The sequence below is a fragment of the Mesoplodon mirus genome (genome assembly GCF_964341445.2).
Source record: "Mesoplodon mirus genome assembly, chromosome: 9".
Lineage (NCBI taxonomy): Eukaryota > Metazoa > Chordata > Mammalia > Artiodactyla > Ziphiidae > Mesoplodon > Mesoplodon mirus.
This window is the reverse complement of record NC_138985.1, coordinates 74,640,217-74,665,369: the sequence shown is the minus strand read 5'-3', so window position 1 is coordinate 74,665,369 and position 25,153 is coordinate 74,640,217. Positions and strand designations below refer to the sequence as shown.

The window sequence follows — 25,153 nt, the reverse complement described above, 5'->3', positions numbered from 1 at the left end:
GTCCCAAAATACGTCATTTACGATGATGTTGGGGGAAGGGGAGCTGCAGGGACAAACACCAGGGAAGCAGAGAAGCAAAATGTGGAAAATCCAGACCTGGGAGCTAACAGACCTAGGACCAGATTCCAAGGCCATCATTTGCGGATGTGGCTCTTTAGTCAAGTGCTGTCACCCATTCTAAACCTGTTTTTCTTACGTCTAAAAGTGAAGATGATAAAAGTGTCCACATCCTTGGGTTGTTAGGAGGACTCAGTGAAATAGTACATGAAAAGCCCTTAGCATATGCCCCACACATACCATCCACTCAGAGAAATGGTCACCCTTATTATGAGCTGATAACCAGAATTTAACAAGTGTCACAGTGTCAATATGTAAATGGTAAAACTGACACTCTGAATGTATTTGTTTATACCTCATCTTATCTCAGAATGTACAGTAAAAGTAGATGAGAAAGAAAAAGTAAAAGCAAATAGAGCCAGAAATAAGGCTAATGCCTATCCTGCAAACCTGCATCCTTGCTAAAGATTGGCCACAAGCTTTGCTCACGGCTCTCTTAGCTAAAGCCAGTGTTCAGTGCACTTGACAAATACTTATCAAGTGCCTGCCACTTGCCAGGTACGGTTCTGTGTGTTGATAATTCAGCAGTGAAGAGAACAGATACAATTATCACCCTTGTAGTGATTATATTTAGGGGAGAAATAGATGATAAACATGGTAAATAAGATTGTAGCATGTTAAAATAGGATACAGGAATGCTCACTTCAGCAGCACATATACTAAAATTGGAATAATACAGAGAAGATTACAATGGCCCCTGTGCAAGGATGCGTGAAGTGTTCCATATTTTCAGCAGGTGCAAACTATGACATATAGAATGGATAAACAACAAGGTCCTATTGTATAGCACAGGGAGCTATATTCAATACCCCATAATAAACCATAATGGAGAAGAGTATGAAAAAGAATATATACAATAGAATCACTTTAATGTACAGCAGAAATTAGCACAACATTGTAAATCAACTGTACTTCAAAAAAATAAATTTTTTTTTCAAAAGAGGATACAGGAAATAAAAAGCGGAATAAGGGAAATGGGGAGTTTGCGATTTTAAATAAAGTGGCAAGAGTAGATCTCTCTAGTTGGCATGGTGACATTTGGGTAAAGATGTGGAAAGGACTAAGGGAGCAGGCTATGTGTGTATGTGGGAGAAACAATTTCCAGCAGAGAGGATCACCAGTGCAAAGGCCCTGAGGTCAGAGTAGGTCTGGGCACTCAGTAACAAGGAGGCAAGTGTGGTTGGAGCAGAACAAGCAATAGGAGGCGAGGCCAGAAGGGTAGCCAGGAGCCTGAATTTGTGGGACCTTGTTGGGGAACCATTGGCACAGGGGGCTGGTGTGCTCTGACTTGGGTTTTTTTTTTTTTTTTTGCGGTATGTGGGCCTCTCACTGTTGTGGCCTCTCCTGTTGCAGAGCACAGGCTCCGGATGCACAGGCTCAGTGGCCATGGCTCACGGGCCCAGCCACTCTGCAGCATGTGGGATCTTCCCAGACCGGGGCACGAACCCATGTCCCCTGCATCGGCAGGCGGACTCTCAACCACTGCGCCACCAGGGAAGCCCTGATTTGGGTTTTTAATGATCTCTCTTGCTGTTGTATAGGGAATAGACTCCAAGGAGGCAAGTTTGGAAGCAGAGAGGTCAGTGAGGAAGTTATTTCAATAATCCAAGAAGAGGTGATGAGAAGTGATTAGAGTCTCTACCATAGATTATATAGATTTTGAAGATAAGAAGCAAAGGTATTTACTGATCAATTAGATGCAGGGTATAAGAGAAGGATGAACTCATATTTGGGGCCTGAACAACTAAAGGACAGAGTGAGTGGAGCAGGCTTGGACAAGGGGATCAAGGGTTCAGTTTTGGACCTGTCAAGTTTGAGGCATCTGCGAGATATCCAAGTAGACAGCTGGATTGATGAGTTTGGAGTTTGGCCGAGAGGTCTAGGTTAGAATTATAAATTTGGACATAGTCAACAGAAAGTTGGTGTTTAAAGTCGTGAATCTGAAATAGAAGAGGTGCAAGGAATGACCTTGGGGACCCTGTAGTAAGACAGAAACAGATAAATTTCTGTGAAATAGACACTGTTACTCAGCCCAAAGTCTCCCCAGAGCCCTTGTAGATCAGGGATTGGCAAACTATAGCTCTTAGGGCAAAACTGACCCACTATCCGTTTTTGTAAATAGAGTTTTATTGGAACACAGCCACACTCCTTTGTTTTCATGCTGTCAACTGCTTTCACTCTACCATGGCAGAGCTGAGTAGTTGCAACAGAGTGTATGACCCACAAATCTGGAACATTTACCATCTGGCCTTTTACAGAAAAAGTTTGCCAACTTCTGTTCTAGATGAACACCAGATGGCAGCTCAGCAGGGCAGACCCCAGGTCCAGGAAGGAGTCTCACGAGTCTAGTGGTACTGTCTGTCCTCTGCACATGGCACTGGCCTCATTGGGCCTGGTCTTGGGATTCTCTTCAGGAAAAAGTGTTAGAATTTGAATTGCTCTTCACACACTCATTTATTCTCCCTCCTTTAATCTTCCTCCTTTTATTTATTTACAGGGCTTTTAGATAGACTTAGGGGAATATTTATCAAAGCAAAGCCAGTGAACCCATGACCTTGACCTCATTAGCCCCAAGCTGAGAATTTCAAAACCCAATTCCAGCCCATGGTTATTACCTGGATTACCCTAGAGGTCATATCTCATTCACAGAGACACCATATAGGGATTACATATGTTTTCCTAATATGAGTGAATTCGGTAACTACTGAGTCCATTTGCAGGGAAAGAAGAGGATATAACTTAGGGGGGAAACAAAAACCTGTTCCATTTCCCACATTGCCTAATCATGTTTTGGAGTCCTTTGGGGTTCATAACAAGAAAAGGTAACTCTTGTAGCGCAGATCCACTTATTCTGATAGTCTGTCTCCGAAGATGGTTCATCATGGAGTGTGTCATGATGAGCTCATCTGGGTCTTACACTAAAAATCATAAATCATCAAGTTCTTTCAATTATTTCCTCCTTTTGGCCCTTGTCTCTGCATCTTCATCTCCATTTTAATAACTAAACTCTAGCCTAGTAAAACTATTATTTAAAGATACATCTCTAACCTAAGACTTGATGAAATTGCCAGATTCTCTCTCCCATGATTTCCCCGTCGCCCTAACTCGGAAGCCAGGAGTGGTGATTTATCGTTGTGTGCAACTGCCCTGGCAATTCCCCACCTTCTTCTCCATTCAGAGCAGGGTTCATCAAAGCTGCAATTTGCTGAGTCCATTCTACAAAAGCTGAACGCTGATCATAGATAGTTTTAGTGATCTGAAAGCCTGAGATGAGACCCTGTGAGACCCACACTGGAAAAGCAAATGCAAGTAAAGCAAATGCACCAAGCTGTGCCTCTGGGGCTGAATCTTCACATTAGGCTTTATAAATAGTCAGTTGGAACAGTATTAAATTACAGGGCATTTGAGGCCATTTAAGTCTAAAATATGTATTAACAGCTTTCTAGAATACCTTGTTAGATGGCCAGATGCTTTTATATCACTTTTTATTCTTTTTTTTTTTCTCACGGGTAAATAGACGCAGTTTGCACAAGAAACACTTGAGTTTGTACCCCTATTCAGGGCTTCAGCTCTGTAAACTCTTTCCCATCTGTGAGATGGGAATGATGATATTAATACCTGTTCCCAAAAGTTGGCGTTTTTGTGGTGGGGAGGAGGGAAGGGGTGTTAAATGAGCTAAAATTGCATAGTACACTACCTGGCTCATAGCACACACTTACCGAGTGTCTGTGCCTTCCGCACCTGGAAACAGAACACCATGTGAAGACAGATTGCCTGCAATCCAGAGCAAGCCCAGAGTTAAGGCTGAAGCTGACAAAAATGTGAGCCTTGACAACAGTGTAATATGGGCACCAGGAATATTTGGCTTGAGGAAAGAAGAGAATATTATCAAAGCAAATTCAGTAACACCTTGCATTCCTGCCCAATGCTTACAGCTAACTTACACTCACACTGTCTCCTTTGGGACAGGAAAGATTCTTATTCCCATTTTACAGATGAAGAAACTGAGACTTACAGGAGCTACCTGAAATGCCAGTCATGGGCAGAGCCTAGATTGAAGTCCTATCCTTCTGAGTTTGGGTCAGTGCTTTCAACACTGCTCTGAGGGCTGGACTCTGGGTCTCTCTATACATCCTCAAGTAGAACAACTCTAGCTTTACTAGACTCAAATGCTAGGGCACTACATAAAATTTCACATGATAAAAAATCTCTGCTTTTGAAATAAAAGATTTAAAACCCATTACACTCTATTATTATATCTTCACAGCATAGTGCCTCTAAACCTAAATTACATTGTATTACCCTGAGACAAGATGCAAATAAGCCTTAATTTATCCTCTCATTATCCCAATCTCTGTGGGCTACAATCTGGGTCGATGTGTTGTTCCCAGTTGTAAGTGACAGAATCCAAAGCAAAATGTGGTCCTGTACTTTGCCCGATACTGTGTTTGCTGTGGAATAGTCATCCTGTGGTTGTCCAACATTCCTTTTTGGTCAGATCACAAATGCAGTCTAGGAGTTTATCTGCTGTAGGAGGGCAGAAGATGACCAGAGATTCATTGTCTCAGCAGAGCTGAGTGAATTTTTGCGTAAATTTATATCTGTGGCTTCGTAAAACAAGAGAAGAAATTTTTCAGGAGACCTTGGTCTAGAAAAACACCACTGAAGTGATTGGTGCTCTTGTGGGTATCTGTAAATGTCAGAGAACCTATAGTGTTATTAGAATAGATAACCCTTTCCACTGATGCTTAATAAATGATTCTCTAAAGCACCCACTTGGGAGTGTCAGGTTGTTCATGAAAGGTTAAAGCTTGCACTCGCCTGCCCCATCTGCCCATGGTGCCCTTTCAGCCAAGTGCTGTTCTCAAGGCACACTGTGGAACATGTGTTTATCCTTTCACAGGGAACTAAAGGAGAAGATTCAGCCAGAAATCTTGGAGTTGATCAAACAACAACGCCTGAACCGCCTCGTGGAAGGGACCTGCTTTAGGAAACTCAACTGCCGGCGGAGGCAAGGTATTGTTTGGGGCCACTCCAGACCTAGCAAGGAAGAATAGTGGCCTGCCCCCTGCGGAATCACATGGGCATGGGTGTTGGTTTAAGGGTAGCCTATGCAGCATTGTACTCAGGACAGGACTAGCAGTCCAGGTAAGTTCTGATTTCCCATGTATACCCAGGGAGAATCAAAATCTAGAATCACCAGGAGACCCATGGAACTGAAGAGCCACCTGGGCCATTTCGTGCCTCAAGTCTGCCAGTAGTGGTTCAACAACAGCTAACGTTATTGAGAGCTTACCATGTGCCAGGCTCTCACTTTACCTATGTTAATGAATTTCATCTTCCCAGTAACCCTATGAAGTAGCTATTGTGATCACGCCCAGTTTACAGATAGGGAAACGAAGGCAGTGAGGTGTGAAGTAACTTGCTCAAAGTCACAGAAGAGCAGGGATTTATACTCCAGCAACTCTATGGCTCTAACTTTTAATGATTCACTATGCTATCAGGAGAGCTGGCACCCACTGTTGGATTTGATCTTGAAATTTTCAGCATGGATGGCCCTTATTTTCAAATCCCCATACTGATTCTCTTCCAAGTCAGAATTATTTTATTTGTAGATATAAGTAACAGTGAACCAAGGTGGGATAGAATCAATTTTCATAATCTTGTAAGACAAATTTCTGAACTGTCTCTATAAACTTTAATCCCAAAATATCAAGTTAAAATGGATGCCATTAGACTAGTTCCAATAGGTGGAAAGAATTTCCAGCTGTTTCTTAGCCAGGGAAGTAAAGTCCCTTGATTGCTTTCTTGACATACTGCTCATTGCAAAGTACTCATATCATACTGTCCTGGAAACAAATAGTCAGAAAATAAAATTGAAAGATAAGATTTGGGGAGAGGTGAAGAGATTGGGGAACAGTCAGGAACAAGCATAAGCATTAGCAACTGTACCAAGAACAAATATCAGTTATGGCCCCAGAGAAACCCTGGCAGATATTTTTGTTGTTGTTGTTATTGTTTTGTTTTGTTTTTTTGTGGTACGCGGGCCTCTCACCGTTGTGGCCTCTCCCGTTGCGGAGCACAGGCTCCGGACGCGCAGGCTCAGCGGCCATGGCTCACGGGCCCAGCAGCTCCGCGGCATGTGGGATCTTCCTGGACCGGGGCACGAACCCGTGTCCCCTGCATCGGCAGGTGGACTCTCAACCACTGCGCCACCAGGGAAGCCCCCCTGGCAGATATTTTTGAAACCCAATGGATGCCCTGCTCAGACACAGACTTCGCCCACTAATGACAAACATCACTTCATGTTTATGCTGAGCCCATCCTCCCGGCCATTTACTTTTAATGGCTTTTGCTGAATATTGAGTAAATTCAACGTATTTCGAATGTAAGCATTAAAAATCATTATTAAGGAATGTCCAAAGGCAGAACTTCCTTGACGAATGAAAATGCAGGTTATTCCCAGAGGATAAGAAACCATGACAATGAGCTTCAGGCTGGGCCTCAGGGGAGGATAGTGGGCAGAGTAAGAAAGGGCTGAGTTACAGCTGGGACCGACAAAGGCTCACATTAGGAAGAAGGAACTCATCTCTCCCATTCAGCCATTGGAGGACTGGTTCACCCCCTCCTTCCTCACTGCATTCCTTGCATTTGGGCACCTTCATCAGAGTGAATGCTGTTCTAAGAAGATAGTGTGGCACAGTGAGGAAGACAAGAGCCCTGGAGCCAGATGAAGTGGGTACCGTCCTACCTCTGTCCCTGTCCAGCTCTGTGACCTTGAGCAGTTTCCCCATCTGAAATGGGGTTAACAATGCCTGTCTCCTAAAGTTATGGTGAGGAAGAAAAGTGGTCATGAATGCAGCTCTTAGAAAGCAGCTTTAAACAAAGGGGGTGGTAGCTACTGTTTTATTCTGGATGATCCTGTAGAAAAGAACAATGAGCTGGGGGTGAGTAGACTTGGTTCTAAGCTTCTCAACTCTGTACTTACAGAGTTAACCACCTGGGTGTTTTTATGCAGAATGCGTGACCTCTTAGGGCCACAGTTTCTCATCTGTTAAGTGGGAGAATAGGACTAGATGATCTATTGGTTCAGTTAGCCAGATTGCCTGCTGTATGCTCTGATCTCCTCATTGCCTTTGGCAAAATCAATATTCAGGGTATATTGCCCATGTAAGGTGATTTATAAAGTTTTTATTTACCTGACATTGGGCAAAAGGCACAGAAGTGGGTGGAGGAGAGGTGGCAAATAGACACATGCCACCAAATGCCTCGCTCATGCCTAGCTAGAATCCTTCGGAACCTAATTCAGAGAACCCAATTTGACCTTCCAGTCTGCTCCACCACGAGACTTCCTTTCTAGGCTGAAATGGGTAGATTCTACTTGAATAATCCTGTTTCTAGATGTCATAATTACAGTATTTTGGCTAAAAAAGTGTTAGTTCCAAATATGCTGCTTTTTCCAGTTTTCTAAAAATGAATTACCTACTAAACAAAAAATATTAGCATCTAGATTATAAATTTATTAGTTAAACTCCCTAGGGAGCACGACCATCTGTGTTTAGTATAAAATCATCCTTCCAATTGAAGGAAGGCTTTTTGGTGTTTGGTAAATTGATCTAAAATCTGGTGACTAGCTCTGTGTGCTTAAAAATACGGATAGATACATAGATAGATAAATAAATAAGATTCAAAGCAGACTATGCTGAAATTGGTTTCCTATCACCCCATCAAAACATTCCATTTAGATTTACCCACATTAATGAGGACATGGTGTAAATTCATTTTAATCCCTTTGAGAAAGGTGAGATCTCAGACAGGAACAGCCATGAGCCATCCCAGGTTAAAGAGCAAGCACATGCGCAAAGGGCCCGTGCGTGACCACACTCCCTCTAAACTTGTCCAACAGTGAGTCAAACACAGATGAGTGGGCTTCCCTGGTGGCACAGTGGTTGAGAGTCCACCTGCGGATGCAGGGGACACAGGTTCGTGCTCCGGTCTAGGAAGATCCCACATGCCGCGGAGCGGCTGGGCCCATGAGCCACGGCCGCTGAGCCTGCGCGTCCGGAGCCTGTGCTGAGCCTGCGCGTCCGGAGCCTGTGCTCTGCAACGGGAGAGGCCACAACAGTGAGAGGTCCGCGTACCACAAAAAAAAAAAAGATGAGTGGATTTAAGTATTAACTTTACAGGGGAAAATAGGAAAGAGCTTCCTGTCTCACAGAACTGGAAAGGAGAGGGGTAGCTGTAGAGCCCTTTAGTGTGCCCTGTTTGGCTAGAAGGCCCCTGAGTTGCTACGTGCCTGTCATTCTACCTGCCTCATTTGCAACTCTGCTACTTGGTTAGTCCAATATAGATATATACAAATCTGGATTTCTGGGAATTCTGACCACAGTAGAACTGAGAGGCGGTAAATCATGGGAGACACATCAAGCTGCATTCAAGTCCCTGCCTCCCCACCCTCTAGCTGGGTAGCCTTGGACAACCTAATAAATCTCTCTGTGCTTCTGCTTCCTGATCTGTCAGGTGGGGATGATATCAGTTCCTACATCAAATCATTGCAAGGGTTAAATAAAATCATGCATCTATAGCACTTGGTGCTCAGCACATGGTCAAACATTCATTAATGGTATTTAGTATTAATTTTAGCTTACAGTTACTCCGAATATAGGTTTTTAAACACAGGCCATAGAGTGGCAATGGCTGTCACAGGCTTGCTTCACTCTGTCCCGCATTCTCTATGGAATGTGAAAGGCTCTTGTTCACAATCCTTCATAATGAGATTGCCTTGCTTCCGTGTTCCCTGAACTTCTCAAGAGAGTCAAGATGAAATCCCAGAAGTTGTCTGTGTTCGAGCCGTTATATGCTTCATGAGAATCTACAGGCTCAGGAACTGCCTCCTATTTTCCTTTCTTTTCAGAGATTAGGGTCTTTCAGAATCACTTGCATTGAATAGTCTTGGTAAGAGCCCAGGGCTACACACTGGAGTATCATTTTCAAGAAATGATAGCATGAAACTTTTGCTTCTCGTTGAAGACAGTGTCTATTTTGTTGACCAGTATCCAGTATCCCTTCTCTAAGCATTAACACGACAAACTTAATCTGAAACCCACTGGTGAGTGAAACATGTACCCAGAGGGGTTGGCATGTTCCTGCGCTGAGGCCAAGGGCGGGGTACCTGCCTTGTTCTTTCAGCTCGCTCAGAAGACCTAGAGCTGAATGGTACGTTCAGGCCATTTCAGTAACCATATGAACCCTTTTGGGTAGCAGGTTGTTTCTTCCTCTTTGATTGAAATTTTCTTTTAATATTTAATTAAACCTTATCATAACTCATTTTTACAAAAAGGCAGGTATAAATAAATGCGTTTTTTCAAAAGAAGAGAAGCCAGATTATTTTCAGAAAAAAATCACTTTGCAATAGATCAAAATAACAGATAATCATTGTTCTCAAAAGGTGGAGGGACCAGTAATGTGAATGAGAGGGGAGATTAGGAGATTGACTAGGAGATTAGGAAGGCACTAATATTTGAGAGCCAGCTCTGTGGAAGGTGCATGATGGATACTCTATATATGTTTTACTCATATAATTATTAGTGTTACTTAACAAAGGAACCATAGGGGTCCCTAAGGTTTTTATAATTTGGCCAAGACTCCATAGCTGATGTGTAAAGACCAGGTGTGTAACTCAGGTCTGTGTGACTCCAAAGTATCAGTTAGGCCAAACCATCTTTAAAATGACTGGGGGGCTCTGGAGTTATCTTTTGCTATGAAAGGAGCGTCTCCAGGGAGACAGAATTCTGAATCAAAACAAGAGTATCTCATTCTGAAGAATGTTGAGTGAAGTGAGGAAGATTTGAAAGGCGGAATGACCTTCATTCTGTATCCGTAGTTGTCTTCCTTTACTGGACCAACAGAGAGATCTTATATCTCATCACCTAGAAGATGACATTTCCCTTTAAAACCATTGCTGGGGTTCCTCATGTTTTGTGACTTGGAAACGTTTGACCCTAGGCAGGAAGCAGACCTTCCCCTGAGCACACTGAAGATTTTGCACATTTTAGGTTAACCTAAGAAAGACCCAAGGTCCTAGTGGAAGTGCCATAAGATTTCACTTTAGTAAAGGCCACCTGTCTCCCAAACACAGGACTTTCAGGGCCCCCTGGGCCAGCAGCCAGCTGCCAACTGTGGGCTTTGCGCACAAGACAAAGATGTCCCCGAGTCCATGGCAGAGTCAATCAGGACTCGGTTCTTGCTGTGCCCTGTGCCTCACTTTACAGTCCACATTTCACACTCAACAATGGTAGCTATTATTCAGCTTGCCCGTCTCCCATAAACACCTGCTGGCCGACCCAACACTTGTCTCCAGCCTGGGTATGAAGAGAGACAATGAGCTGCACTGTTCCATATAGCTACCTATGGCTATTTAAGTTAATTAAAATTAAATAAAATTCAAATTTTCTTCTATTGAATAAGCAGGTATAGAGTATTTGTATCATTGCAAAAAGTTATATCAAACATTGCTGCAAGAATTACAGTTGTCAAGGGTGATTAGCTCCATAATGATCTATGTGACACTGGGAATAACTTTAATCAGCGCTGGAGACCTTCTTACCAGCCTGTGAGCTTTGAAACCAGCTTTTCCCTCTGAACCTTCACTCACTCACACTCACACACACACACACACACACACACAAAAGAGTGAAGCACAAAATTATCTCCATATTTTCAGTTTTTGAGTTGGGGGAATGAAAAGATGGCTATTAACGTACTAAAATTTCTAATTGACTGAAAGACCTCTATACTAACTCCTGTTTTCTCTTTAAATTCTACTAAACATTCTTTGCTAATGTTCTCACTGCTTCCTGCTAATTGCTTTTAGTGACACAATCCACTCATTCATTGCCCAGAGGGATTGGGGAACTAGTAACATCATGCTGGGTTTTGAATAGAAAATACACATTTTTCTTACCATAAAAGAAACTGCAAATCAAGCTGCCACTGGTGGCTGACACTACAACTGTCTTACCCAACAAGTCGGTGCGCTCTGCTTGTCAGAGGTGGCATCTCTGGTCTCCTTTATAGCGGCTCTGCCTTCAAGACAGCCACACACAAGTTATGATGCCTCTAAACCTTCTCAGAGCTAACGACTCCAGCCTTTATCCTGAGAGAGATACTGGCTGAGTATCCACCCATTTGTTTATGAGTCAGAACAACCTTCCCAAGCCGTTCAGCCCCTTTTCCAATATTTTGTCATCCATCCAAGACTTCCTATTTGATGGGAGGAGCAGAACGCATCACTCACGTCAATGATGCACAGATCTTTTGCTCTCCACCATTTTAGTAGTAGACAGAGAAAGAGGAACTTCTATAGGATAAGAGAAGAGGTAGCCAGAGGCAGGAGGAAAACCAGAAGCTGGTGGTGTCATAAAAGTCAAGAGAATTTAAGCCTCTGGAAAGAGGAAAATCTGTCAGCTACACCCTGTATTGTTATGGCAAGGTTCCAAGTAGCCTTTTTTGTTTCTTTAAACAAACAGCTTTTCAAGGAAGACGGTTGTTTTACCTCCCAGAACCCTGATAAATAGCCACTGTTTTCAATAGTTGCTGAAAGTTAGGAGTGTGTTGCACAAGAGATTTTCCCTATTCCTGTTTTTCCCTGTAGTATAGGCAGAGTTGCTGAGTCATCATGGTCCCTACTTCCCAGACCTGGGAAACAAGTGTTTCCACCATATTTCTTTAAGTTGCCACTAAGAGCTAGGGAGCTCCTTCTTGAGCTGCTTGGCTTTGTCCCTCATGTCTGCCTTTCATCCTAATAATTTTTGCTACACCCAGTAGAGTACTGTAGGCACTCTGCAAATATTTACTGGAGAAATAGACATAATGTATTAAATAGACAACTTATGAAAGTATGCGCAGCAAATTTTTGAAGTGTTGCAAATGAATGTAAGTTGTGCATTTTACTCCACAGTATATGTTTGTACCACTTAAATTTCTCAATGCTCCCCCAATTATATTGAGGATGATTGATGCATTTGTGCCATATTGACCCTTGGGCTTCAGGTTACCACTGCCAATCCCTAGAGTTTACCCTGGTTTGAAAAGTGAGGGATTTCTAGGAAGAACAGGCTAAGACCTCACTCAAAATAAGACCAACGTGTCCAAGCACTACGGCTCACCAACTTCCTTCCCAGCTTTCTGTCACCCTTTTTCAGTTGCTCACTTAGCCAAAGTCCCATCTCAGAGGTAGCAGGGGAAGGAGAGCTCTCTAGGAAATATTTCCAGCTGGCTTTGTGGCCATCACAGTTCATTTAGACAAGGTGAAAGGTCCTTTGTGGGGAAGAAATCTCTACAGTTTCTCAAGCCAGGTTCCCAAGAGCACTGTTGGTTCTCGTGGCCAACACTTGGCCCTCTCCTTTGGAACTGCAATTCCTATTGTGATCACAAGTCAGATGCCCAAATGTGTTCTCCTCATGGAAAACTGCCTAATTGAAATGGTTATGAATTATTCAGGGATAACTTTATTTTCTCTGTTTGAAATGCTCTCCCAGAAGAATGACCTGTGCTGTTGAGTGTGTGTGTGTGTATGTACATATATATAACAGAATTTTGAAAATTTAGCAATTCCAGATGTTTTCCTAGCGCTCAAAGCACTGTTTCTTTCCTCTCAAATTTTCCCACCAGTGTTTAGAGTTTTTTAAATATATGGATTGCCATATTCTGGCTACATTCAGGAATTCTCAAACCCTGTTTATAGATGAGAAAGGAATCACAGAGGCATTTTGCTTTTGTGGATCCAGTTTAGGTGTTTTGTTTATTGTGTGGCTTTTACTTCCAGTTTTAAAACTTTCTTTCCTACAAAAAGAATTGTAGCTTCCCTGGTGGCGCAGTGGTTGAGAGCTCGCCTGCCGATGCAGGGGACACGGGTTCGTGCCCCGGTCTGGGAGGATCCCACATGCCGCGGAGCGGCTGGGCCCGTGAGCCATGGCCGCTGAGCCTGCGCGTCCGGAGCCTGTGCTCCACAACGGGAGAGGCCACAGCAGTGAGAGGCCCGCATAACGCAAAAAAAAAAAAAAAAAAAAAAAAAAAAAAAGAATTGTAGTTAAAATGTGGTTTTGCAGTGAAAGCAATTTTAAGTAGAAGAACATTTTTCTTAAACATTATAGAGACCTTTTTGGTCAGAGTGGCTTCAAAATAATTTGTGTTTGTAGACACAGTAATGGGGTGACTTGACCAAGGCCACTGTGTTTGCCAATTGCATAATGTCACAAAGGGGTTTACAGGCCATGGATGCTCTGTGCCTTAAGCATCTTGACTGGGTCCCCTTGGGTCTTCATTTATCAATTTAGCCAACAGCAACTGTGTAACTTCCACGTGCCAGGCACTGTGCCAAGGGACCAGTGCAGTGCAATTGTCAAAGACAGTGGTTGTCATCAGAGCGCCCTGACTTCTCCACACTGTCAGGGCTGATGTGTGTCCTGGAGTCCTCTTCTGTCAGTAACCTTTCACACTGCACCCACTGGGGCAAGTTGCTTACCTAGGGTCTATGGCAGATAATGGGGAGTACTAAGGGTCTTAACATGGGAGCACCAGGATCCAAGGAGATGCTGGAGCAGCTAAGAGGATGGGGAGGGTCCCTTTGGCTGCAGTAATCAGAGAGGGCTTCCTGGAGGAGGCAGCATCTAGCACAGCCCTGAGAGCTGCACAAAGATTGCTGTCACAATCTCAGTTTCTTATCCAGAAAGAGCACTCTCTGCCTCCTTCTCGCTGCCTCACCAGCTTATTCAACAATTTTTATTACATTTGGGGAAGTCAACTTAAAGAAAGGACTTCTTTATAAGAATGATCCTAAGGTACTGGTCACACTTATTTAAGAGAACTAAACTCTAGGAATGAGAGAGGAGATGACTGCAATATCCTCATTCTCGGATAAATTTCTGAACTATTAGCATATTTCCTCATGAATTCCATCCCTTGTGTGTATCACTAGCTTCCTAACAATTTATTCATTGATTAGTTTGTGTGCATAGGCCTCAGGGGTGAGGGGTTTGATATGCCAACTGAGATATGGCACAGCCATCTCATCAGTCTTAAAATCTCACAGAGGAAAGTGGAAGCAGAAAAATTCTGAGAAAGCTTTTTTTTCTTCATCTCCCTCCCCACTTTTGTCAGGCCCAACTGAATAAGGAGTAATCCCCTAGTCATTATAGATACTGAATGAAATAACCCTCTGGAAGCCACCACCTCAGAAACCCTGTTGCCACTGTCCTCAAAGGATTTGATAACTTTCCCAGTGGTACCAAATGTCTACCAAGAAGGACAGGAGCTAACTAAATATCAAAATCGACAAGGGACTAACTGCCAGGGCTCTAGAAGTCATTCCTTCTTGAGGACTTAAAATCGAAGGAACTGCGTGTTCTCCCAGGCAAGACTATGACGAAATAAGGATGTCAATATTTTTTGGAAACCAGAATCGCTTACCTGGCAAATTTGTGTTTTTTTTCCCCCAGACAAGTTTTGGTATTGTCGGCTTTCACCAAACCACAAGGTCCTGCATTATGGAGACTTGGAAGAAAGTCCTCAGGGAGAAGTGCCCCACGATTCCTTGCAGGACAAACGTAAGTGCCTCTCCTGTATTGGAGGCCTGGGTTTTGGTTGCTTATTCGTTTCCTGGTCACAGAATATCATGCAGAAAGACTATCAACCTAAGTAAACCCATTAGGCATGTCTCATCTAGCTGTGAGTCCTGGCCTGAGCCATCTCTCAGCATAAGACCTTGATGGATTTGTGGTTTGGGACTGAAGAGGGGAGGGTGTAAAAGGAATGTTCACCTATCTTTCCTAAAAGACGTAAACCTGGGGTTCAAACACCCACTTTTACATTACTTGTCCAGGTGTTATTCTAAGGAGCAAAAACAATATAAACCTGATTGTTAGTTGTCTTTTTCTGATGACCCAAAATAATTTCACGTGAATCATGTGCTTGATCTCACCACGTTTATGCATTATAGTTTACTGTATCCCACATTTATAATGCAGAGCTAATGGCAGATCCAAATGTGGCTAGTTTACTTCAAAGAAGTAACTCAGACACTCAATAACATTCTATTGTTTCCTAAATATTCCCCAAAATACATATTATTTATACAGATTTGCTATTTCTGTACCATGTCTTTTAAAGAGCCAGTCATACGCTAGATTATTTTAGCCCAACACCAAAGCAGGTTCCAGGTTTTTTTAGACAGCATTAAGTGTACTAATTAAACAAAGTATTACAGAAATATTAAAATACACAAAGGTAATGGATTAATTTGGAAGAGAAATGAGATAAAGTTAGACATAGCCTCAGAGGATATCTCAGGTAGAGAAATCAAAGAATGAGAAAAAAGGAAAGACACTTTAAAATAACTTTTAAAAGTCACCTTGACCCTGCCATGAGTCATATAAACAAGTCACAAACAGAATCCTTACCTCCAGATCCTAGCACCTTCCCCCTTGTCACCCCAGGGCCTATGGAAGTCAAATCTGTACTGTCTTCCTTGCAGCTCATGGCCATCACAGGGGAAAATAAACCACAAGTGGCAAATTCCTGACACACTCAGACTCTGGGCTGACATATCAGACAGACAGCCTGGAACATTCTCGCTTCCTCCAGCTTAAAAATGAGACAGTCTGGTCTTCATAGTGTCATTTAGTTCAGAAGGCAATCTTATTTCCTTTCATGGGAGCACTGCCTCTTCAGCCCACGTTATTTGAAACCCAGTACCGCAGAGTCTGGGGCAGTGTCTATGCATTCCTGCTATGGGGTCTCCCCAGGCCTCCTCCTGTGATAAGGACCCTCCCTTCAGGTCTCAGAAAGCCTTCCGCATCCCACCATGGACAGAGCTGGACCAGTGGTTCTCAGAGTGTGGTCCTTGGACCACCAGCAGCAGCATCACCTGGGAAATTACTAGACATGCAGCTTCTCAGATCCTCACTCCCAGACCTGATGAATCAGAAACTCTGGGGATGGGGCCAACAACCTCTGTCTTAACAGACCCTCCAGGCGTTTCTGATGAGCACTCAAATTGAGAAGTGTGGAGCCAGATGTTGCCTGACACGCTTCATAATGAGTCCCTAAATTTGGCTTTCACCAATACGTAAATATTTTAAAAGAACAAGAAAAGTGAATCGACAGTGGGTTGCCAACTTTCAGTTTTGGCAGAAATAAAGGCTATTATAAAAGAAAATCTAACTAAAATTTAATATCACATTCCTTTCATTTTAAAAAGCGCTCTTGATCAAACAAAAGGAAAGACCAGAAAGGCCTAATCTTGGAATAAAGGACAGTCCCTTGTACTAAATTAAATTAGCTGTGTGAAAACTCACAGCAGTGTCTTCATTTTCCTCTGTTTGCTATTAACTGGTGAAAAACTCACTGATGAAACCTCCCTCGTGAACTCAGAACTGTCCAGAGGCCAGCCATTTGGAATCTCTGCTCTAATGCAGTAAAATGAAAAGTTAGAGGTCAAAGCAACCACAAGCTCTATATGAAGTCTTTCACCGCCTCCTTCTTAACCTGACCAGGAAATAGGGAAAGTGGTCTGGGCAGAAAAATGAAAAAACCACAGCTGGATTCATTCCTAACCCATATGGCCCAGAGATTCGGCTCTCCCACTCACTGGGTGTGTTATTTATCTCCATAGTTATAGGGGTCTAATCCACTCCTCAACCCACAGATAGGCACTAGATTGGTGTGGATTGTAGGTTTAAATGCAGCACTCTCATTCTCGCTGGTTGTGCTGCTTAGGAAGTCGGTAGCCCTGCCCCTAGAGAAGGTCAAGGCGTGGACAGCACCTGAGCCTTGAGTAGGGACGGTCTCTGGGCTAGAAACCCGAGGGCCGATGCCAGGGAGAGCCAGCTTGCCAGGGTGATTGCAGAAGAGCCACGACAGAGCTGCAGATCTCCAAACAGTTTTTGGTCGTGGCCACAGAGTGAGGCTGCTTCTGGGAAAGGGTGGCATCCGTCCCTCTGACAGTGGCTGTGAAACTCATCCACTCCTTTCCTCTGCGGCCTTTGAAGTCTAGTAATTCAGAGTTCCAGAAGAGCTGCTCCGTAAACAGTTATCCATTGCAAGGCAAACCAAGAATGAGTACCTGTGCAGGTGTGTGCATATGGGAGGATGTGGGGTGTGTGTGTGTGTGTATGTGTGTGTGTTGAGGAGATTATATCTGTATGCACATGTGTGCCAGGGAGGGGGTATATTTCATGTAATGAAATCAAATGAAACTATTATGTGCCTGAGATGAGAAGGTCCCAGCCTAGGAAACGAAAGTTTGCTGCTTCAGGCCTGCCATCTGGTTTACATTTAATTACAGTTCGCATCCTGCCTGGAGCAAAATAGTCCATCCTCTTGGAGCCCTTAGTCAAAAACCTCATTCCACTAGAAAAATGAGACATTCCTTTAATTCAGTTCAAGTACCCTTGCTCTTGCCGTGTACAATTGCCCTCTCTTGCGACCAAGGGGGAAATTGTCTTCCACCCCTTGAGTTAATCAGTGCTGAATACTGAGATATTGGTGAATCAAATAGCGTAATTGGATCCTCTTAATCCAGAGAGTGCAAGTGGAGATTGAGGACCTCTCCTAAGCTGTTTTCATGTCTAAAGGTTTAGCAAATCTCTCTTCTCGTATTCCTTTCGTTAGGCAGGAAACACGGCCCTTGAAAACCCACATCTCCTAACCCTTCGCCCCACATTCCTTCCACTGGGTTTAGAGAGACTCTCATCACCCCCACTAAACACCAGACTCCTCTGCTGTCCAGCAGTGCCTGGGCCCCTCAGAGACTCCCTTTGAAAGAATCTAGGCCAGCACTCTTCACTCCCACATCAAAGGGTTTTGCTCCCTCACACAAGGCCATTAAGCCTATCACAGCAGAGGAGAGAAGCAAGGGCCACAGCAAAGCAAACTGGGCAATTTGGGTCATTGAAGCGTGGGGAATAATTCAGGCGCCTCAATCTACAGAGAGAATTAACTTTGACTATTGATAATGAGAATAATAGCAAATAACATCTTTTGAGTGTTTACTTGACACCAGGCACTGTGCTAAGAGCTCTACATTACATAATAAATTATCCTCCCCACAACCTGAAGAGGTAGGTATCATTGGAAAATCAGGATTAGGAAAATGAGGTACAGAAAAGTTAAGTAACCTGTTGAAGGTCACATGTCCAATAAATAATAGAGCAAAGATCTGAATGCAGCCGTCCAACTCTATGGCCTAGATTTTTACCCACTTCTCCAGACCACCTAGATTCAAAGCCAGCAATGATCTTGGCTCCAGCATTGAGTTAATTCTCAGAACAACCCTATGAGATGAATGGTGTTATATTTCTACATTGTAGACAAGAAAGTTTATGCTCCAAGAACTTAAGCCCAAAGTGGTATAGCCAGTAGATGCATCTAGAATTCAAATCCAGGCTCTGTGATTCTAAAAGCACAGCGCTTCCAACCACTCCAGGCTTCCAAGTTAGAGTCCAGATTCTTTACTAAACTGTACTGGGATCAGCCTGCCCCTCCTCTGTATTTCTGCCCATAGGAGCTTCCATGATGGAGCTGTGTATACAGCAAGTGCTCATGGCTTACTGGTTACTTCCTGGGGTAATTTCTGCCTCAGTTTGGCTCCCGGGGGTGAAAGCTAGAACAATTTTTATCATGGTGGCCACATTTACTTTTTCAAAGGCATTTTTTTAATCACAATTAAAGTTCCTTCCCCAGATAGTAGCAATCAAAGAGCTTCCTGAACATATCTGAAGTGATAACCACTTCCAGGGCTGTGTTCAGCATGATTTGGGGGGCTGACATCTTCCAAATATAGGGAAAAATCATGGCCTAGCAAGGGACCATAGAATAGAAGAAAGAGCAGCAGTCCCAGCTCTGTCCCTCACTAGCTGTGTGAGGTTGCATGATTTATGTCTTCTCTTTAGTCCTCAGTCTTCCCATCTATAAAATGGGAGTGTTGAATTAAAGATTGTCTCAATCCAGCTCAAACTGAAAAAAGCATTGAAAGAAATGACGCCAGGCCGCAAGGAGTTAGAGTGGGCATTAGGGAACCAGTGGTGACCCTCCTGGTTCTCATATCTCTGAACCCCACTTAGTTATGTTGCTTCTACAAAAAAGGGCCTGATAGAAACACCAGCCCTGCTTTGAAGTAATCAAGGGCCCTCTGTTGCCTCTTAAGAGTGTAGATTCAAAGGATATGGGTCTGATTCTGCTCATGGGTTTAGAGAGGACAGCATTTTAGCCCTTCTGATGCCTAATCTTCCAGTGCATCTAGAGACAAACTATGTAAAGAGCAACCTTTAAAAGCCATGCTGTATTTTTAGAATTTTGTGTTTTCCTTTTAGCCATAATCCTGTGAGTAATATAGCAGCTTGTCTCCTTGACAGGGGACAATGCATATAAAATACATAAAATATGTAATGCCACAAGCACGGTGGAAGAGTGCTTTTTCTCCGCTGATTCCTTCTCATTAGAGATTCTAAAGACTGCTCCCACGACAGACTTTAGTGTTACTCTTGTCCTGTTCCGGGTTAATCTTTTCCAGTTTTCAAAGCCAAGGGGTAACTTACTATTTATAGATCTTCAAAGCCAAGGGGTAACTTACTATTTATAGATCTTCATTGACCATGTTACATATTATACAACAGAAGACTACCCTGTGACTCAAACTCCATCTGAAGCTTGAGGAGGTTTTTGGATTTGGTATGTTAACTATATCACAAATTCACTTTGGTGGTGGATTTTCATTGAAAAGTAAATCTTAAGTAAACCCAGCTTCCCAAAGTGCCCAAATATCTCCTCCTGGGGTAGTGATTAGGTAGCCAGGTCAGCCACTGAGAAGAGGGCTGATTGTTGGTTCCGAAAATGGTTTTGAGGAGAACTGAAGTCAGAGGCTGTGGTCAAAGGTAGGTTCAGGAATCACAAGGACCGTCTAAAAGAAGATGCCAATCTCGAGCAGCCAGGCAGAGAAGGAAAGCGGTCCAAGGTCAAGGGTCATGCCGTTCAGGAGAGGCTGCATCACTACATTTTGCTGCAAGAATAAATAACCTCCAAAATCTCAGTGGCTCAGCACAACAGGAGTTTATTTCTCACTCCTCACATTACATAACTGACATGGGCTTTCAAAGGACCGCTCCACACAATCACAGAGACTCAGGCCAATGGCTGCTCTGCCATCCCAGAGCTGTGCCATCTGGATGGACCATGTGACCGGATCAGTCCCTGTGGCTGGAGAAGAGAGGCTGGTAGGCGTGGACTTTTCACTGCCTCAGCTAAGAAAGAGGCCATTTCCTCTCACATTTCATTGACCAGAGCTAATCGTATGGCTCCACCTAACTGCAGAAGTTGCTGGGAAGAGTAGTCTTCCATAAGCCCGGAAGGAGAGGAGAGGCAGTTATTAGTGAGTACAAGTCAGGTCTACCAAAGAGATCTAGAATCAGGACTGCAAGCTGGAGGGACAGACGTGGTGGGAGAGCTAGCAGGGGGTACCTGCAGAGAATCCTGGAAGAGTTCCTCACAGCCTCACTCTTCTCTAGGGTTTGAGAGAGCTCTAGAGGTGTCATAGATTTGGACAAAGTTCTTAGCAACTTAAGGGTACAGGGACAGTGTTAGCTTTTCAAGAGCCTTCCTGTTACGTTGTTCTGACATTCTACATATTTTATAATTTTCTCTTCATCTAAATGTCACCCCCAAACCCAGTGCCCCAATAAAAATAGGTGAACTTTAATCATGAAATCTCTCATTATCTTCATCCTTAGAGGAGTCTAGAAATTGATGACACAAAGCTTCTGCAGATCCTAAGTGAGCTCCTAAATTCACAGTCCCTTACACGAGCGAAAGATGAGGAATTGGAAAGGGACAGATGACTGTGCAGGTTTTTAAACTAAGCTTCCAAACCGTCCTACTGCCTTCTCTCCATCAGATGATCTGAACAACAGCTTTAAAGGCCCAAACCTTTCCACATCTTTTATCTTCCCCCAAGTTCTGAGTAGGATGAGAGAGAACATCATTTTATCAAACTGCATTACGCTCAGGATTTCCAAGACAAACACCAGCTACCACTTCCCTGTCAGAAAGGAATGTTCCCTCTATTTAATGGAGTTTAATTTCATTGTCCATAAAATAGGAATAATAAAACCTGCCTCACAGAATGGTTGTGAGAAGTAATGAGATGGTAAAAGGGAGAATTTGGAGAATGAGAGTTCAGGATGGTTTCGATTCAGATAAATTTTTTTGTGATAAGGTTACTTCCCCTCATTATCCAAAACTCAGAAACTAAAGGGATGTAGCACGTGTAGCAGGAGATGTCCGTCTGTAGGAAGCATGTGGCATTGCTCCTGGCACACAGATGTCTTCCATAAAATCAGTATCAGTGCCATTATTAGTATGGTTATTATGGCTGCTTCTAATACCGTCACTTTTAATGCGACTATGATGGGTTTGTTGTTGTTGTTTCTGGTCTTTTTTTTTTTAGGTATTTGCTTTATTGAACCAAATTCTACTATGAACATAGATTTTTCTCCCCAAGGATGCTTTTTACCAGGACATAAGGATATATTTTAGTTCTAGCCCTGGACACCGCTTGACTTCTCTTGTCTTTTCAACTCTTTTGTCTCCTAGCGGTAGTGTCTGGGAATGGCAGCCGTAGCAGCAGACTCGATGCTTAGTCTTGCTACTTTATGGATACTTAAGCAGTCACATGATGTAGTTACTTTCATTTTCTCTTATGAATTGCAGTGCCGGTGGCAGATATCAAAGCTGTGGTGACGGGAAAGGACTGCCCTCATATGAAAGAGAAAGGTGCCCTTAAACAAAACAAGGTATGATTTCCAAGTTATTGCAAATAGTTCTGTCTGCTCAATAACAGTTATTGACTGCAGTGGGCCAAGCCCTTCTTTGGTAGCTATGCTTCTGTGGTTGGTGTGTGTTTGTGTGTGTGCGTGTACACACACACACAGTTACACATCTCTTAAACTCAGCTCCTTTTCCTTTCCTCATTCCTTTTACATCTCTTACCTAGTCTTATTCTTTCTCTCACTGATCACTTGTCGAATCTCCACCATGTCTTGCATTCTCTCACTTCCTTTCTACGTACAGCCCTAGGAATTGTCCTCTCTCTGTTGTCACCAGTCTTCTCTCAAGCCTTTTCCACTCATCTCCGTCCATCCTCTGGGCCTCTGCTAACCTTCTATTTATGTTCATATTCTCCCTTCTGCACTTCCACCCCAATCCCTTTCATTTCCTCCTTCTTAGTTACCTGCCTGGTGTCTCAGTGAAGTCTGGGAAAGGGAGGAGAGACTAGATGGCTCCAAAAAAAATCTTAGAAAACTTTTAAAGGCCTGATATTCTTCAGCATCATGGGAAATATTGTGAAACAGTTCAAACCCAGCTTAAGGGAGAAAATTTTCCCAAAGGTGAATATTGCTTAAATACTCTTAACATTGCAATATTCTTCACCCTCCCTATCATGTTGTTCCCCATGACAGCCTACATTCCATAACAGAGGGTATGGGAGGTGGCATTTTCTGAAAAGATGGAGGAATTTCCCTTGCCCCCAATTTAGAGGTATTTGCCCTTGGAGGGGCCATCAGGGAGCCAATTTTTTACTTCTTGGCATCTTGTGATACATAGTATCTGTCCATGAACAAAATTAATCAGATTCATCTGGGTGCTTCAGGCACCTTGGTGCCAAAAATATCACATAGATCAATAGGTTGCTTCTTTATTGTCCCGTGTCATTATCTAAGAGGAGTGTAAACATTACACATCCTATTTATCAATCAGTGTTGAAGTGAATAATGCCTGCCCTGTAATTTCAGTCATTATAAGATGAAGGTGAATCCAGGTCTGCATAAGATGACCCTATCTATGGTTAAGGAAAATCAAAAGCACTACGAAAGTACTGTTTAGGAAGAAAACAGGGAGAGGATACAGCCAAGGAGACGGATAACAAGATCTTTGCTTCTTAAGTTACATAAGTATAACTCACCTCAAGTCCATATGAATCCTTCTGTGTCAAGTCTGTCACAGTGCTATCATATAAAACACTGAGTGACATAAGGGCATGCCTTAGGGTCTGTAGGTCATCTGTTACACAGCATTTCTTTCTTCTCCAAGATATGGGGAAGTAGGTATCCAACAGCTCATCATATTCCAAAAGAGCATCCTTAACTAAAGCAGCAAGTCCGCAGCCTTCATGGTTTGCCTCCTGTGGGGCTGCCTTCCTTCAAGACCACCTGATAACAGAGGGAGCACCGGCTCTGCTCAGCTCCAGCTGAGGTCCCCATGGTTATATAACACTTGGAGCCGAGCAGGACAAGGCGTGAGGAAATTGGCAGCAACAAGAGTCTGTAACCTAAAGAAGGCTAGGAGGGGTGTAGTTGGCAGCCAAGCAACTTGCCAGGACTCAAGCACTCTGATTGGGACAGCAAATTATGTAAAACAGGTGTGAAGGAACTTCTGGCTTCACCCCAACCTGTAAAGAGCCTAGGAGTTGTCACTCCTATCCTTACAGTAAGAAGAAACTGAATAAAGTGAAAATCAACAATTTTCTTGGAACTACCGAGAGAACTGATGTTACAGGGGAGACCACAGCCATGGAATCTGGAGAGTCAGGTACATCCAGAGAGTCACAGCCAGATCTGCTCACCTGAAGCAGAATCTACTGGAGCCGTAAGCTGTAAGATCATTTAGCTGGCAATTCTGATGACTGCTAGTATGAGAGTGAGAAACTCTTGGGGGTTGCAGTCTTGTGGGGGCATACTTTCATGGGCTTTATTTCCAATAAGCCTAGCAGATTCTCTCAGTGAAGATCTTATAGAGAGTCCCCCATCCCCCACTGCCCACCTCCATCATGGCTCTGGGAGGGGAAAGAGGTGAGTAATCATGGAATATGACAGAGCCTTCACCATAACGAAGCCCTGTTCTCCAAACCTTTATCCCAGCTAGGGGAAAGGAATTTCTCCCATTGCATTCCTTTTTAGACTTCTTATCTCAACCACAGGGTTGGGGTTGGGGAAGACATAATCAACAGCAGTCAGAACCTCAAGGAAATTAGTAGGAAACTCTGTAGCTATGCTACCGGGAAAGCTATACTACTGGAGATACACCTGAGAAGGTGACAGCCACAAGACATAGGACCCCTAAAAGATGGAGGTTTAATTGGAACGTTATGGAGTGCTATCCCTCACCCATATCCTACCTATTTGGAATCTATACCACTAGATTCCAAAATAATAACACTGGATTATACCTGAAAGTTCTGCAAGATACAACCTCTCTCTGAGGAGGAGTATTTAGGGAAGCTCAAGGTCAGTAGGGTAGACAAAAACAGGGACACTAGAGGAATTTGAAGCCTCTGGCACTTACAGGTATAGCAAGCATTTAACATATCCCAGTTCCTTGCTAGATTAACATAAACCATCACTCTAAAGGTCTGTGTATCTCCCTTCCTATTACCTGATACAGCATGTCTGGATTTCAACAAAAAGTTACAAGCATGCCAAAAAGCAATTAAAAAACAGCCTGGAAAAACAAAGCAATCATCAGAAGCAGACTGCAATACGATACAAATGCTGGGATTATCAGACAGAGAATTTAAAATAACTGTGATTAAAAGGATTAGAGACTCTAATGGAAAAAGTAAACAACATGAAAGAATAGATGGGTAATATAAGCAGAGATGTGGAAACTCTAGAAGTGAATCAAAAGGAAAGGGTATAAATAAAAAGTACTGTAACAGATATATACACTACCAAACGTAAGGTAGATAGCTAGTGGGAAGCAGCCGCATAGCACAGGGAGATCAGATCGGTGCTTTGTGACTGCCTGGAGGGGTGGGATAGGGAGGGTGGGAGGGAGGGAGATGCAAGAGGGAAGGGATATGGGAACAGATGTATATGTATAACTGATTCACTTTGTTATAAAGCAGAAACTAACACACCATTGTGAAGCAATTATACTCCAATAAAGTTGTAAAAAAAAAAATACTGTAACAGAAGTGAAATAAAGT

General features: G+C 43.2%; 1 protein-coding gene across 9 annotated transcripts in view; it reads left to right on the top strand.

Annotated features, from left to right (window-relative positions):
• Window positions 1–25,153, top strand: part of ELMO1 (engulfment and cell motility 1) — a 596,918-nt gene that overhangs the window by 556,644 nt on the left and 15,121 nt on the right. For all 9 annotated transcript variants that reach the window (XM_082632561.1, XM_082632562.1, XM_082632557.1 and 6 more), the window contains 3 exons: window positions 5,021–5,133; window positions 14,616–14,723; window positions 21,880–21,962. In XM_082632561.1, coding sequence (XP_082488687.1) covers window positions 5,021–5,133; window positions 14,616–14,723; window positions 21,880–21,962 — 304 coding nt within the window. The remainder of the gene's footprint in view (window positions 1–5,020; window positions 5,134–14,615; window positions 14,724–21,879; window positions 21,963–25,153) is intronic.